The sequence below is a fragment of the Culex pipiens genome, chromosome 2, assembly GCF_016801865.2.
Source record: "Culex pipiens pallens isolate TS chromosome 2, TS_CPP_V2, whole genome shotgun sequence".
Taxonomy (NCBI): Eukaryota; Metazoa; Arthropoda; class Insecta; order Diptera; family Culicidae; genus Culex; species Culex pipiens.
This window is the reverse complement of record NC_068938.1, coordinates 122,451,140-122,466,706: the sequence shown is the minus strand read 5'-3', so window position 1 is coordinate 122,466,706 and position 15,567 is coordinate 122,451,140. Positions and strand designations below refer to the sequence as shown.

The following is a 15,567-nucleotide window of genomic DNA, read 5'->3' as shown; positions in this document are numbered from 1 at the left end:
GGCATACTTTTCATACCCAAAAAATAAAGTGATAAATACTTTTTAGTACCCATCCAAGTGCTGAAACGTTCAACTTTTTGACACCTTTCTTGATACAAAATAACATTCAAGCAGGGAAATAAACGTTTCTGAAACATTGGCCGATTTTAGCGTGACATACTTTATGGATGACGCCCAATGGGCTATTCAGGAAGCAGGCTTATAAAAAGAATAATAATTATGAACGTTCATGAAAACAATATTGATATTAAATCATTTGTCAATTTATTATGATTTATTGATTATGATTGAAAAATTGAATTGGAATTTACTTAGTATTTCTCATTCGACTATAAATCCTCAGTATTTTTCTTGAACTTGTTTTCGACTAAATTTTTTTTCAAAACTTTTTGTAGTAATTTTAGAAACTTTATTTTCGAGATTTTTATTTGGATAAACTTTTGTATCTAGTTTCAAATTTATACACAACATGAAAAAATATTTTCCAGCTGTTAAGCTTGGCAAACCTGTTTAAATTATTATGATTTTTTTTTCTAGAAAAACAAAAACAACCCTATAAATAATGAAATAAACAAGTTCATTGACATAAATAAATAAAATTTGCAATTTGCATATTGTCTTGAAATTTTCCGCAATTCTGGATAATTAAGGTAAGGTTTAAATACCAAAATATCTAGAAAAAGCATAAGGAAAATGAACTATTAGGCAGATTCAAATATTTTTTAATGTTTTTGTTCCTCGTCTCTGGCTTTGGCAAAAAAATACATTAGATCAGTTGTTTTGCAATAATTAGTTTTGAAAAAAAAGGAAAAATATGACGAATGCGAAAATTTTTGCGAAAAAAAACTTTTTGCGGTACTGTACATTAAAAATATTCCAAATTTCAAAAGATTTTTGAATAAACTCAAACATGCTAAAAATGCTAAAACAAATTCTTATATTTAAGTCTTTTGAAAAAAATGTCCCCCGATTTTGATTGGGAAGGTGACAAAAGAAATTTAGAATATTTGTACCGGCTTTAAATGGTTTGACCAAAATATTCACGTAATTTGACTAATTTCATGTAACTTAACAAATTTTGGGAAAGAATACTATTTTTATTATTTTGGGAAAGTTTTTGAATAGCTTCCTTTTTGTTTCAGACTTTTTAAGTCAAAATAGTTTACAGTATTGTTTAGCCTTGAAAAGCCAGCTGATTTAAGTATGAGTATGAAAAACAATCAAAACATCCAAAAATAGTCAAAAGATAATGATTATGAAAAAAGAATACTGATCAGATAACAATGAAAACATCACAAAATAAATGCACACGAAAATGCTTGAAAATGAAGAAAAACAATCCACAAAGCAAAAGAGACTAAGATGCAATTAGGAAGTATTTTCCATAGCATTTTTCAATTTTGCCTGATTTTTTTGTTTTAATTCAAAAATAACAACTAAAACTGCCTTTTGACACATTCCAAAAACGTTGGCGCCACTTGTTGATTTTTATATCGGATATCAAACTGTGGCGCCCTCTCCGCGAGATCCAAAAACCGCCAAAAGCGCACGTCTCTTTATTTGGTTTAAGTCCAGATCGAGCGGAGTGGCGCCTGGCTCTTCTCCAGCATCTGCGCAGGAGGCGCCACCAACCGACCTCACATCGTGACCTCAGCCATTCAGCCAACCCAGCGCAAACCTGCTGATTGCTCTTTCTCCCTTTCTCTCCGTTTGACGAAGTTATTCCTGGGAACCTTGATGTTCATCAGCTCTAAACGACCACGTCGACGAGCTGAGCTTCCTGGGCCACGATCATTTGCGAAGGAGGCACGTTTCCGTAACTCACCACCCCACACTCGGCGGAGGTCTTTCCCCCCTCAGGGCTAAAGTCATGAGAGCAGCTCCTTCTCTCTCTCGTTTTATGACTTAACCACCTTGTATCTCTCTCCATGATGATAATTGCTCACATTGGGTGGTTTATGAGTCCCACACCACCTTCCCCCCCTTTTTAATACAGTTGATGCCTTTTCTTCACAATATCCAATATTTAGAAAATAATTATTTCTTCAAATAAAATTATTCCCCGCCCCTCTTCCTCCCCAAAAAAATGCCATAAAATTTTCCCGTTTATTAATGCCTGCTTACTTTCTTATCTTCAAGGTCGGCGATGCCTCCGTCGTCTGGGTATGTAATTTTGAACATTTTTAACCTTAAACCAAAATATCATAAAACGCCAACCAAAACCAAAACAAACGCTGTGGACGACCTCCCGATGATCGTGGCCCTCCTCGCAACGGAAATTATGTTGTTGCACTCTTTGCATCGAAAACTATCTCCCGCCTCCGTTGACTGTTCGGTATGTGTTTGCTGTTTTAATTTTTTTCTTTATCTGTAAATGATAAATGTTTTTGTAACGCACATGTGTGTGCAGGTTGAGGTATTGGCGCGCGCGCGTTAAGGTGGAAAGAAAAAAAAGTGAACGCTAAAGGAAAAAAAAACTTGCTTTTTACCCTTTATATCTGTCTCTCGCAGTTGTGTGTTTAAAATATGAGCTGCAAATATTTCGCTAATTACTCTCTGGAATGCCGCAGCAGCAGCAGCAGCTCTCGATACAGGCTATGCTACAATGTTGCACGATAATGTTGTTTAACCGTTTTGTTACCGGTGCACTTGAAAGGTTTATGGAGGCAGACCATACTGGAAAGGCTTCTAAACTTATTCAAAATATTCTAAGCTGTATTTGTCTGTTTCTTTAATGGTTAAAAAAAATACCATAAAGTGCAGGAACTTCATTGACAATTTTATTCTTGTAAAGCTTACAATGTTTGGTACTTAACAAGTTCAGAAATAAATTTTGTTGAAGCATTATTTTCAAAATATTGAAGCAAAAATTGTCACAAAATGTCACATTATTATTCATTTCATTCATCATTCATAAATTCAACCAGTAACTGATTAAAATTTACAATTATCAAATAAAAATAAAAACAATAATTGTTACAAAACATACAGCAGTTCCATTTGAAAAGATTACAAATAGAGGGTGACGAGTGGGAATTCCCGGGAAAAAAATCCCAGTAATCGACCATTTTTGGACCTCTCGATTCCCGGGAAATTTGGTCGAGACTCCCGGGAAATTTGAAACTTATAAATATCTAAGCAAAATGATATAAACTAATCAGAAAAATATTAGACAAAATCAAAATTGTTTAGAACATTGAATGTTCAATTTTCGATGTTCAAGTTCGAATAAACCAATGCTTCTCTAATCTTCTTTTTCAGAAAGTCTAAATTTTGTCCAAAATTCCAATAACTATAATTGAGAGAAATGTGAACCCCAACATTTACCTTAAAACAAACTAAGTTACTTTTCTTTATAAATTTTGGGCACTATTGACATAGATAAAAAAAAACTCCCGGCTTCCTGGAATTCCCGGGAAATGGTCAAATTCAACACTCGATTCCCGGGAAATCGAAAATCTCGAGAATCGTCACCTTCTAATCACAAACCAAAACACAAACAAAAAAGTTTTAGTGAAAAAAAGTGAATTCCTCCCCCTTTTCGTAAATTTCCCATTTTGCACCGCGCGTGCTTTCAAAATCAAACATTTTATATTAAAAAAAATCATATATCAGGACTGTACGGGTTTTGATTTTGGATTTTTTAATATCTTGAGTGAAATTTCACGAGGAATCCGATAACAATATTTCCAGACGTTGGCTTTTTGTTCCAGACACTAAAATTGTTTGAAACGGCACAAAGTCATGTATTTTTTGAAATATGTTTTTTTTTGCGAAAATCCGAGAAAATTTACATTTTTAAGAACACCCTAATACAACATTTTTTGCCATATTGGAAACACCCTTTGAATTGGTTTTTTTTTCTTTGAAGTGTTTGTTTCTATGCTTGAATGTTATTTGCCGTCATACTCCTTAAAATACAAGTGCTTTGAGCTGGACTTTTAAGCACTCAAATAGATGCCGTAAAGGATATTGGTACTGTATAGTTGACCTGACTGTTTTTTTAATTTGTGGTGGTCAAACAATATTTCTCATGTCCGGTTATGAAATTTGTACAAACAAATCAAAGTCAATTATTACAAACATTTTTCTCTTAAAGTAGCATTAAAAAGAAATGCAACATTAGGCCAATGCAAATATTTATTAAAATTTTTGTCCCTCAGCTCTGGCCGGGATTGACGAAAACAATTAAAAATCGCAAAAAAAACTTTTCGCGATAGGTACTAAACATCGAAAATTTTCAAAAATAAAAAATATTTTTAAATCATCCCAAACATGCTAAAAATGATTCTAGACTCAGGGGAATGTATTTTAAATCGATTTGCTGATTGCACTTAAATTGCCATTGAAATTTTGATTTTATTTGATAAAAAAAATAATGCCCCCTGATTTTTCGAGCCAACTTTGAAGCGGGGTGGTGACAAAAGCTTTAAATAAAATTTGTACCAGCCTTATACAACTATATTTCATCCAATCGTCATCCAACTTTGATGATCCTTTTTTTTGCGTTTGATCCAATTTGGCTTCATCCATAAAGTATGTCACGCAAAAATCGGCCAAAATTAACCCCCCCTCCCCCCTATGTCACACTTTGTCACACAAAGTTGAACCCCCCCTCAAAAAGTACGTCACATTTTGCCAGACCCCCCCCCCCTTGTTTTCGATGGGATTTTTTTATAGTTTTTATATCTTTAAACTCTCATAATTTTGGTATTTTTGCCAATTTTAATATGAAAAAAAAATAGTCTAATTATTTATTTTTTAGAATAAACATTACGAAACAAAAAACAGTTTTGTATCTTTTAAAAATTATAAAACCTGGTATAACATTCAAGTATTAAAAAATCTTGAAAACTGTTTTTCACAGCTTTGTATCTAATAAGTTCAAACCATTTATAGCAGTTTTCTTATGAACACCCTGCTTTCAAAGCATTTATTTTTATCAAGCAAGAATTTGTTAAATATTGAAGTTCCAGCTGCAAAAAAATGTGACTAAGGGCAGGGGGGGCAGAATGGACCATGGGGGCAGAACGGGCCACCCTTGGTTTTGGGCTTTAGAATGGATTTAGACCAACTGTAAGGCAAGGGTCTTATAAAGGTTGTCAAATAGCATCGCCATACCGAATACGATGTTTGAATTCATTGTATTTTTCGAATTATGAGCAAAAATGTAAATAAGTGACAAAACCACGCAAATGTTGTTTATTTCGAGGTTCTTAAATAAGCTTTCTGAAAAGTTGGATTGTTTGAAAAAGTTTGCTCAATGCTTATAACGTTACTAGATGCTACTACCAAGGTATACAAACAACAACGGAACCTTAAAATCATTTAGAGGCTTGGTGGTGGAAGTGTTAAATTAAAATCCACTTGGGGGCAGAATGGACCACCCTTTTTCTGCCTTATAAAAACAATCAAAAGTTAAAAAAAATCCTCCTGGTAGCTTCACAAATCACTTTTAATGCAACAAAAGTTGATTTTTTAGTTGTTTTGACGCTTAGTTGTAAAAATAGTGTCTTTTTTCGACATATTTACACTATTTTCAAAAATCTTTGTTTTTTAAAGTTACTATTTTTATAAAAGTGATCAAATTTTATGGAAACTATAATGGAAAGGTCCCTCAAGTAATTTCTTATCACCCTTCAACGTTGTATTAGAAGAAATGGCTTGTTTTCTAAGGTGGCCCATTCTGCCCCGCAGGGTGGTCCATTCTGCCCCGCACCCTGGAAAGTTGGTCGAAAAAACTTTTTTTTTTAATTGGCTCAAAAATAGTTTTAAGTAAAAAATTTTCATCAACCAAGTATACAACATTGAAGGGTACATTCCAAAGCATAAGCCTACTACACTGGATTCATAATTTTTTATGTTTTTCTATGGTTTTTGGTGCATTTTCCTTAGGCGGTCCATTCTGCCCCCCCTGCCCCTATATAATAAATTATAATGTGATACCGTCATCAGGGGTGACATTTGGTCTGGGGGTGAGTTTTGGGTCATACAAAAATGCAGAAATTTGTATGGCCAAATCTCACCCCCAGACCCAATGTCACCCCTGATGACGGTTCTTCTAAATAATAGAAAGCAAACAATTTTTAGAAATGAGGATTTAATTTAATTGTGTACATTTCGAATTGATATTATGCAATCATAAAAAACAACCTAGCGTGACGTCACAGTCTCGCAAACCCCCCCTCCCTCCTTGGTCACATCTTGTCACACCTACGGTAACCCCCCCTCCCCCCCTAAGAGCGTACGTACTTTATGGATGATGCCTTTCCAGCTTGATCCGTAATAAATGCATCTACCTTAAGTATAAAGGATAAAAGGATTTTTAACTTTTTCGTCTATGTTATTTTTCGTATATTTTTTCTTCCAAACAAACTAAGCAGTTTATCAATCTAGCAAAAGACAATAGCTTTTGCTCGATTAGTACCTTGTTTGACAGTTCTCGTGCTTCGATTTTGGTTTGAGATGGCCGTTCTCTAATAATTTACTGCCCAATTGTTATTTTTGCAGGGTTTATTTTTTTTCATTCCTAAACAAATATTTATCAAAAAACGGTTAGAATTGACCCTACAAAAATAAAAACTTTGGCAATGACGCATAGAAAAAGTAAATTTTCTCAAAACTAATAAGTTCTTCTTTCCATACTTTTTTCTTCAAAGATTTTTGTCTGCATTATAATGCAATGGCGCACTACAAATGTTAATAAATGTCAAGAAGAGTGCTAGGCGTAATCTAACCTAAGGCACTCTCCAGTATCCCTCCGAAAGATTGGCTGCGCTAGGGTCTGATTATATTAGATTAGATCAAAGATTTTAGTCTGTTTGTGTTAGCAGTTTTTTTTAAACGCTGGAAAACAAAAACGTTAGTGATTGAGTAGGGTTTGTTTGAGCCTCAACGTTGAGTCCAAAAAAAAAAAAGATTAAATGAAATTAATATTTTTTCTTCAAAACCGTAAAGGGCGAATATGCATTTTTCAGCTGGAACTATTTTGCAAAGGCCGAGACAGTGGCAATTTTTTTCACAGAACTCGAAATGTAAAACATTAGCTAGCCCCATAGCTACCCTTTAACACTGCGAGCTTTGTTAAATAGTTAACTGTTATATTTTAATTTGTAAAATAGTTCCAACTATCAATATACCAATATATCAATATATCTCCAGAATTAATAGAAATAGATAGAAATGCAATATTTTTGCCTAAAACTGTTATAAATGAATGAAACTCTAAACTTATCAAACTACTTTTACGCTAGTTGGACCAAGCCACCAACCACGCGTGTGCATGATTAATTAGACGCACCACCCAAGAAGCGGAGGTCACGGCTTGCTTAGACGATCACATCCCGTCGTGCTCGCGCGCATCAAAGCCGGCGTGTACCGGATATTCGTCTAATCAATTGGACCGGATATCGCCGCTTTACGACTGGTCAACTAGCAAAGCAGGCGGCCTCCGCGGAGGCCACCACCGCTGCTGAAGGACCACCCAGGCAACCTGCTCGGCACAGCATCCCCCTCTCCTCTCGTCTCTCTCTCGGCCTCCGCGGCCATTTCGGAACTCACTCTCACGCGGAGATTGTGTGCAGAAATCAGTGCCGGTGGCTCTCGATATTAACTCATTTTACGAGCGCCTGAGATCCCCCCTCGGAGTCAAACCCGGGATTGGCAATAATGAAACAATATTTAGCCGAGCGCGGGCTCCGATTTGGTACTTAATATCTTATCATTTGTTACTCCTGTTGGCGCGGTTTGGTCGGTGAAGGCGCCGCCGTCGCCGTGGAGGTTAATCTGGACGCTTTCCGGCGGCCGCGATCTCGTTCACTCCCGGGAGATGCGGCTATGCTCCGCTCTGTTTTGCTGGGTACGTGTCTATGTGTGTGGGTTTGCGTATTACATCGTAAAGCATGTTTCGGCTTTTCTTTGATACTTGGCCTCCCTCCCAAACATAACCTGAAAAATTGCACAATACCGGAGGTTGGTGTCCATGGCGGGACGGGGGAGAAAGAAATATAAACGAAAGTTTATATCGAGACTACGGCACAGGGACACACACGTAGCGCACTTTTGCTTGTTTTTTTTTCTGCGCCCGATCAAAAGAATAGTGGTGGCCGAGCGCTCGCGCCGAAGGGGGGCCAAAGCCGAAGCAGCAGCAGCCGCAAACTTGTCGGATCATCCAACAAAGTGGCGAACGCTGCCTCCTCTCTCTCGCGGGATGGGCTCGGGCTGCGCCCCGCACCACCAAGCACAGCAAGCCATGGAGGTGAAAAATGGCGCGACAAGAGGAAGAAGTTAAGCCTAAAGAGGCGCTTGCTGAGATCAAAGTGGTGCGCACCGCCCGGCCGGTCTTGTATTTTGCACGACGACACGGGATTGAGGGGGCCAGGGGGCCGGCCACCGAAGACGGAAGGTATTATTGAGTCACTCAGCGCACACCCGGCACTTTTTTGCGTGTGATTTGAGCCGAATCGATGAGCTGCGCGCACGTATCACGTTACGCGAGCAGACTTTGATCAAATCGTTGTTCTAGGCTTGGGCAGAGTGGGGCAGGTTTGGCATGGAGATTTTGTCTTGTGAGAAATCATCCGGAAAAGGATTAAACTAGTTTTTTTTTCGATGTTCTAGGGATGATTGAATTGCTAATAAATGGGAATTCAGCTAACAACATTTTTTTAAATTATAAATAATTTATAAAAACATAAAAGGTCATTGAAAAACTAAAACAGACATTTTCGTATTTATTACTTCTCAACGGTGTATTGTTCTTCGAAACAAACAAAACAATTATATTATCTTTGCTTGGAAAGTCTGCAAAAAAAAAAACGTTCATTTAAATTCTTGAGAATAGCTTATCCTTGAAGTTATTATCTGCTGAACATTTTATTTGTTCAAATTTTGGGACTTTAAATTTGACTTAAAAAGTGCTCTATCCAAGTTATTCTACATGTATTTAAAAAAATTTATTTATCTTTTCGCTTACACACTACACACCGTTATCAATAAGAATGGAGCGTTAGGAACGGTATGCTCACGCATCCTTCATCCTCTGCGGATTCTGTGAATTGTTGTCCGTTTACCCGAGCAGGGGTAAATAACACGGAAATACCATATTTTGGTATTACTTGGCATAATAACAAATACCAAAATGTGCCCTTGGTTGCCCAGTAATAGATGGTATAATACCATGAAATCATAACAAAAAACTGTATGGGGAAGACCAAAGCAATACCAAAACGTGCTATTCCAAGGGCAAATGAATACCAGATAATAACAACTTTCCGGGTAAACAAAAATCTCATTGGACATAAACACAATGAGAATTATCTTTAGGATTACAGCGAGAATTCAATTTGACTAATGGGATTGCAATGAGAAATGGGTAGAATTTTGATGCTATATTTAAATTCTTCGAACAGGCAGGAAAACGAGGTCTTGCTTGGAGAGCCAAAAAATATCAGGTAAAGAAAACTAGAGAAATACTGTAATCGAACTCATGACAGGTAAGGTGCAGACACCATTTTAGCTACCCGTTTACCAACTGAGCTATCAACGCTTGTTGAAAACGAGCTGCTGCTGCATCAACATGTTTTAGCTGCAGGCAAAAATATCAGGAAATTCAAAGAAAGAGAAACAAACTAAACCAGAACGAGAAAGGCTATAGCCCAGGCAGCGTGGCATTTTTCGTGGGATTTTTGAGGATGCATAATTCCAACTGAATAGGATTCAACACAAATCCAATATTAAAAGGATTTTAGAACGAAGTTCGAATACCACATGCATACCAACATTTTGGTATTGAAATAGTTATTTTATCAAATTAACAAAGATTGACATTATTTTTTTGAGTTTATCGATTATGACGAACAAGGCACACAATGTTAAGCAAAATCCATTCTAAATTTTTAAATTTTTCACGTTAAACCTATAGTTGTCGTAAAGTTAATCGTCTAAATATATAAATGTTTTTCTTATCATTCTCAAATGTATCAGCATACTTTTAAGAAAATTACACATCATTTAAAATAGTTTTTTTATTAATCACCTTTATTTTATAATATTTTTATTTAAAATACCTTTACAATACCAATGTATGGTATTCCCTAATTTATAAAGATCACAAATGACTTTTTTAGACCAAAATAAAATAGTTGGCTTTAATTTGGAGTAGATTTGCGTTTTTAAGTATGTAAGTAAGTAACAGTATGTCAAAATTCGACATTTTCTTAAAATTTGTCCAATAACAGAACAATACCAAAATTTGGTATAATAACAAAGATTGGTATTAACTTACACTTTAGACATTTTTGCAAGGCCTCGCCAAAACCAAAATTTGCTATTGATACCATTGAATGGTATTATTTTGCATTTCCCGTGTTATTTACCCATGCTCGGGTACAGTTGCTCGAATGTACAGTCATTATATTGTTTGCAATCATATTAACATTTTTCTAGTTTAAATGATGAAAATAATATTATTTTGAGATTTTAAGCTTTTGTTTAGTGACGAAAATGTCTGAATTGCATTGATTAGAAAACTTGTTCTTACTCGAATCCAATTCAAAGGTAAAATTCTTGTATTTAACAAAGATCGTTGTTGGAAAAAAAAGTTAACTTAAGCTAGCATCATTCGCTGAAACTCCATTCAAACTCTCAAAATGCTCCGACTAACTCGAGTAAATTAGAGCTAATTACACAACAAGAGTCAGGAATGCTTCCTCAAAATGTTTCCAAATAAATCATTCTAAAACCTCTACACACACAAACATCTTTTTCAACCCTACAATTTCGTCGGCCCTCTCAACGGCCCAGACCCATAAATATATTCTCCCACACCTCGATGGGTGGTCCCGCCGGGAACGCTACTTTGCTCCGATAACGAACCTAGAAGAACCATTCCGCGCGTTTAAACCCAATGAGTTCGCCCTCCTTACACGAATCCCGCCCGTTGATTCAGAGCGCCAGATAACACTCGTTTCACCTAGAAAGCTGGAATGCACCGCCGCTGCTGGAATTCCATCCGAATTTCCGGTAAACAAAACTTCGTTCTCAGACTCGGGCCGGCCCAGCTCATTAACCATTCATAAAAGCTCCCGTTACTACTACCGGGCGCGGGACAACTGACCAACCGGATTGTGTGCAGAGCCCACACCCACAGGAAGTGACTCGTAAAAGTTAGATTTATTACGATTTTAATTTTTCAACACTTCATTAATAAAACTTTGTGCCGAGATCCGTCCACCTGGGAAGCGCGCAGATTCCCTTCCCGAGAGTCAGGTTCGGAACTTTCCAGAGTCCGGTCCAAACAACCACAGAAAAAAAAGAGTTTAATTAACTTCATTCACACTTTTTTGTTCCTGTGCGACGACGAAAACAGGGGTTTTTATTACACAAATCTAGAGGAGAGTGGCAGGGAGACCCTCGGAAAGTCGCAAGGTCATTGATACAATTAACGTTGAGTCCACTCCGGACGAACCTCTCTCCGACGAGTCTCCGCTTCAAAAAGTGCGGTGATTCTGATTCATTTCCCCGTCGTTGTGTGTCTTATCTGGCTCACTGAGCTTCCCGAAACACCCCGCGAGAACAATCCCGTAACGAGCCCATAAAATCAACACAAAACGGGAAGTTACGACAAGCGCGGCCTCTCCACAAAACAACACCACACTGCTGGCTGGCGGTTCTGGCCAGGGCTTTCGGAATAAAATAATTTAATGAAAAAGTTTTTCCCCTTGGCTTCCCACCCGGGCGCAGCAGAAAAGTTAAGCCTTCCCGAAAGGTGGAGAGTGCGGGGTGCCAGGGCAAGCAAAAAAGAGCTTGTATTAACATATGTTTAGATACCAATTATTTTGGATTTTATTTCGGCTTACGACGACTCCCGGCAGAGTCCCGGCGATCAAAGTTGGCGCTGCCAGGCGGGGGAAAGGAGCGCACCCCTCCCGTCTTCCAAGGAAACACATAAAAAAGAGCAAACAATCGAGAAAAAGGGAGAAAAACGGAGGAAGTATTCCGGAATGGGCAGAGAGAATCGGGCGCGCGCGCTGACGCCAGCAGTCTGGACTCTTGGACTGGGGCACCGGGGAGATCTAAGCGCCACCACCCGATGCGCCCTCCCCCCCTCTCCTTCCTCTTGGTCCGAAAATCAAACAACGCGAAACAAGTAAATCCATTCATCATCTGACTACTTGTCGGTTCCCGCGCGGGATTCGTGGCGCAGCTTCCAGGGTCAGAAGAGGGATTGCGAAAAAAAAAAACGCGCAGAGTTTGCTACTCTTTGGCCGACTGACTCCCCCAGATTTGGCCTCCCAACTTCATGGGTAGTCGTAGTCCTCCGGAGGAAGGCTCAAATGAGTGCGCGCGAGCAACCAGATACTCACGCGGAGGGGACGGAAATTAATCATGATGTGATCATTAAACATGAGATTGGCCTTTGTGGTGCTCTTTTCGGGGCGATCGCCTTGTGGGATTGTGGGCACACTGGGTGGTAGGGGGTGTATTGGGTGGTCAAAATATTGTTTCTGTGAATTCAACTTAAATCTTATATATATAAAAAATTTCGACGGTTTTGTTCGAACGCGAATCAGTTCAATACGGAGCGTCGGATCGAAGTGCTCTTTGTTGCGTTGGGTTCGTATAAGCCCAAGGAAACGTCAACATACAAAAAAAGGAAGAACGAAGTTTGTCGGGTAAGGCTTGTAAATTATATGAAATATTTAATAGACGACAACTTTGAGGATAAAATAATCGGTAATCTTTTTTGAAAACTTAGCTAACTGCTCTTGGAACCAATTCGCTGGCAAATTTGACATCGAATTTCATAAAAATATAATTGAATTTACATGCCATGGTTTCAACATTTCAATGAATAAAGTTTTCTAAAATACATTATTATTATTATGTATTCAACGAAACAGTTGTCTCACAAAACAGCTTAATTTTTTGTAAAAAATGCATTGAAATTTTACAAAACTTCAAATATTTTCAAACCGGTTTCTCAACGCAAGAAAAGAAATAGTTTTTCAACGCAATTTTAAATTGTTTCCAGTTGATTGCAAGTTTATTTTGAGCTTTTTTTAAGAAAATAATATCGGGTATGTATTAGCCTCACTATAAATGACAAAAAAAAAACACAATATTTTAACATAATAAATGTTAGATATTTTTTATCTAAAGTACCTAATAAAAGGCCTTTAGAAACCACGTAAACAAGTTCTAGAGTTGGAGTTAATTAAGATGACGATATCTTATTTTCTTTTAAAGCAATTTTTAAATGTAAGAAAATGAATCATTTGTGAAATTTTGTGATCTTTTGAATAAAAATGTAAATCACCTTATTTTTCCAAATTGAGTTAAAGATTGAACTAAGTATTGACAGTGGCTTCAAGTTATTAAAAAAACAGTGGCTTCAAATTTATCAAAATGAGTCTGAGATTATTAAAAAAAATTGGAGAAACTTCAATAAAAATTCTTCGCTTCGCGTACTTACATTTCAATTTGTAATAGAATTTTAATTTCAGTGGCAAAGATAGATTTTTTTTTAAATTCCAGGCTTTGTTTCACTAAAAAACATTAACAAACCCTCAAAATATAAAAAAAAACTTTTTTAATTAAAAAGAAAGTTGATAAGTTTTCTTGCATTCATTAACCAGTTTTTATGTATCCTTAACATTTTATATTATTTCTCACAATAGAAGCATAATATCTTTAAATGCTAAAAACCAGTTGAATTTAATTTAAATATACTCTTCTGTTAATTTTTTTTTTACTTTGTGATTTTCAAACACTGACATCAGCATTTTAAGTATGATTTAATGTTTGCAAATAATTCTACAGTTAAAAATTTAATCAAATTTGCTTTATTGGTAACAAACTGAGTTAATTCGAATTTAGTGAAAGTTAAATTTTGACAGTTTTTGTATCGCACTCAGTTGGCTTAAATTGTTAAATTAGATTTCGCTTAATGCTTATACAAAATTACTATTTTAAGTACCGTAAACCGGGGTGACATTGATAGAATTTCAATTTATTTTTGAAATATTTTCCAACTGGTAAGGTTTGTCTTAAGATTACTATTTTTAAAACATGTACTGGGGTAGGCCACACAAGGTGCATGCACTATTTTTGATAAAAAGTTTTTTTTAATAGTGTTTAAAAAAAGTTGCATTGAAAATTCTTATTTTGAATTCCGGGGTGACTTTGATAGTCATAGTTATTCTTGTAAAAATCAGATTTAATGTGTTCAAATTTTATGTTTACGTCAAATGTACCATCCCTAAGGATACAGCTTTTTAGGAAAAAGAATTAATGTTCATAAATAGTTAACTAAGTTTATAAGCTTTTTAACAAAATACATATAAATTTTAGGTAAAATTGTTAAAAAGTCACAATTTTGCCTAAAATTCATGAAAACTTGTTTATAAAATTATCGAATCATATTACACTCTAAACTGAAATCGAAGCAAGAATCAAAAGTTTTCACATTTTATATGACATTTGTTCTACTGAAAATGCCTATAAATTGGGAGATTTTTTTGAATTATGTTTCAAAAACACATAATACCAATTATTTACAAACTTATTTTACCTTCTCCTAGTGGAAAATTGTCCAAACAATCCGAAAATGCATTCCATTTTCCGATACGAAATCATGTTCATTGAGAAAATCATGACACTTTGTGATGATTAAAATAATGCTATTTATCAACATTTTCTTAATTAAAGTTATCTCACTTTTAAAACTTTTCAAAATTTTATGAAAACTTCTTCTCAGAGTACTTTGAACATTTCTCTACCGCGTTAAAAATGATTCCATACCATTCCGTACGTATTTAATTTGCACTCTTAATTTTGCGGAAAAATCTCAAACCTATCAAAGTCACAGCCGGCTATCAAAGTCAGCCCGTTTAACGGTATTTTCCTTTCATATTTTTGAAACAAAACCTTCTATGAAAAAAGTCAGATAATTGTTGATAAAATTAATGTACATTTCAAACAAATTTACCAACTGCTGATGTTCTGCCAAACGATATTATTTTTTTTGCGCATTAGGTCAGATCACGACAACAAAATCTGAGTGAATATGACTTAGTAATGATATATATTTCTTGAGAGTGTATATGCGAGCATCATTCAAGAAGTTTATGTAAAATTGATCATAAGGCTTTTGGAATAATCAAATTTGTTGATAGAAAGCTTGACAATACGTCAGCTGTGTGCTATCTTGTGACAACGACCATTTAGCACTTTTCGAGAAAATCGATTTTTAAAGTTTGATGATAAATATTTTCAAAACTATGAATGGTAGAGCAAAACCTTTTGAAGCAATCGGTTCGTATACTATCGCTTAACAAACGCTCCAAGTTTCAACTAATTTGGTTACAACAGTTAAAAGATACAGTAAATTATGTAAACAAAAATCTGAAAAGCACGTGTCACAAATGTGTTTTGAAAGTAAAATTCTTGAGTTTTTTTTGATAAGGTCCTATAAACAAATGTAAACATTGAGTGTATCCCGCTTACTCCGATGGACTTTGACATAAGGTGTGAAAGGGATACACTCAATGTTTACATTTGTTTATA

General features: G+C 35.9%; 1 protein-coding gene across 4 annotated transcripts in view; it reads left to right on the top strand.

The window, feature by feature from the left end:
• LOC120419584 (optomotor-blind protein) overlaps positions 1-15,567 on the top strand; it is a 255,389-nt gene that overhangs the window by 178,504 nt on the left and 61,318 nt on the right. For 2 of the 4 annotated variants that reach the window (XM_052706870.1, XM_052706869.1), the window contains exon 5: positions 2,140-2,163. The exons of the other annotated variants lie outside the window; for them this stretch is intronic. In XM_052706870.1, coding sequence (XP_052562830.1) covers positions 2,140-2,163 — 24 coding nt within the window. The remainder of the gene's footprint in view (positions 1-2,139; positions 2,164-15,567) is intronic. 4 annotated transcript variants of the gene reach the window in all.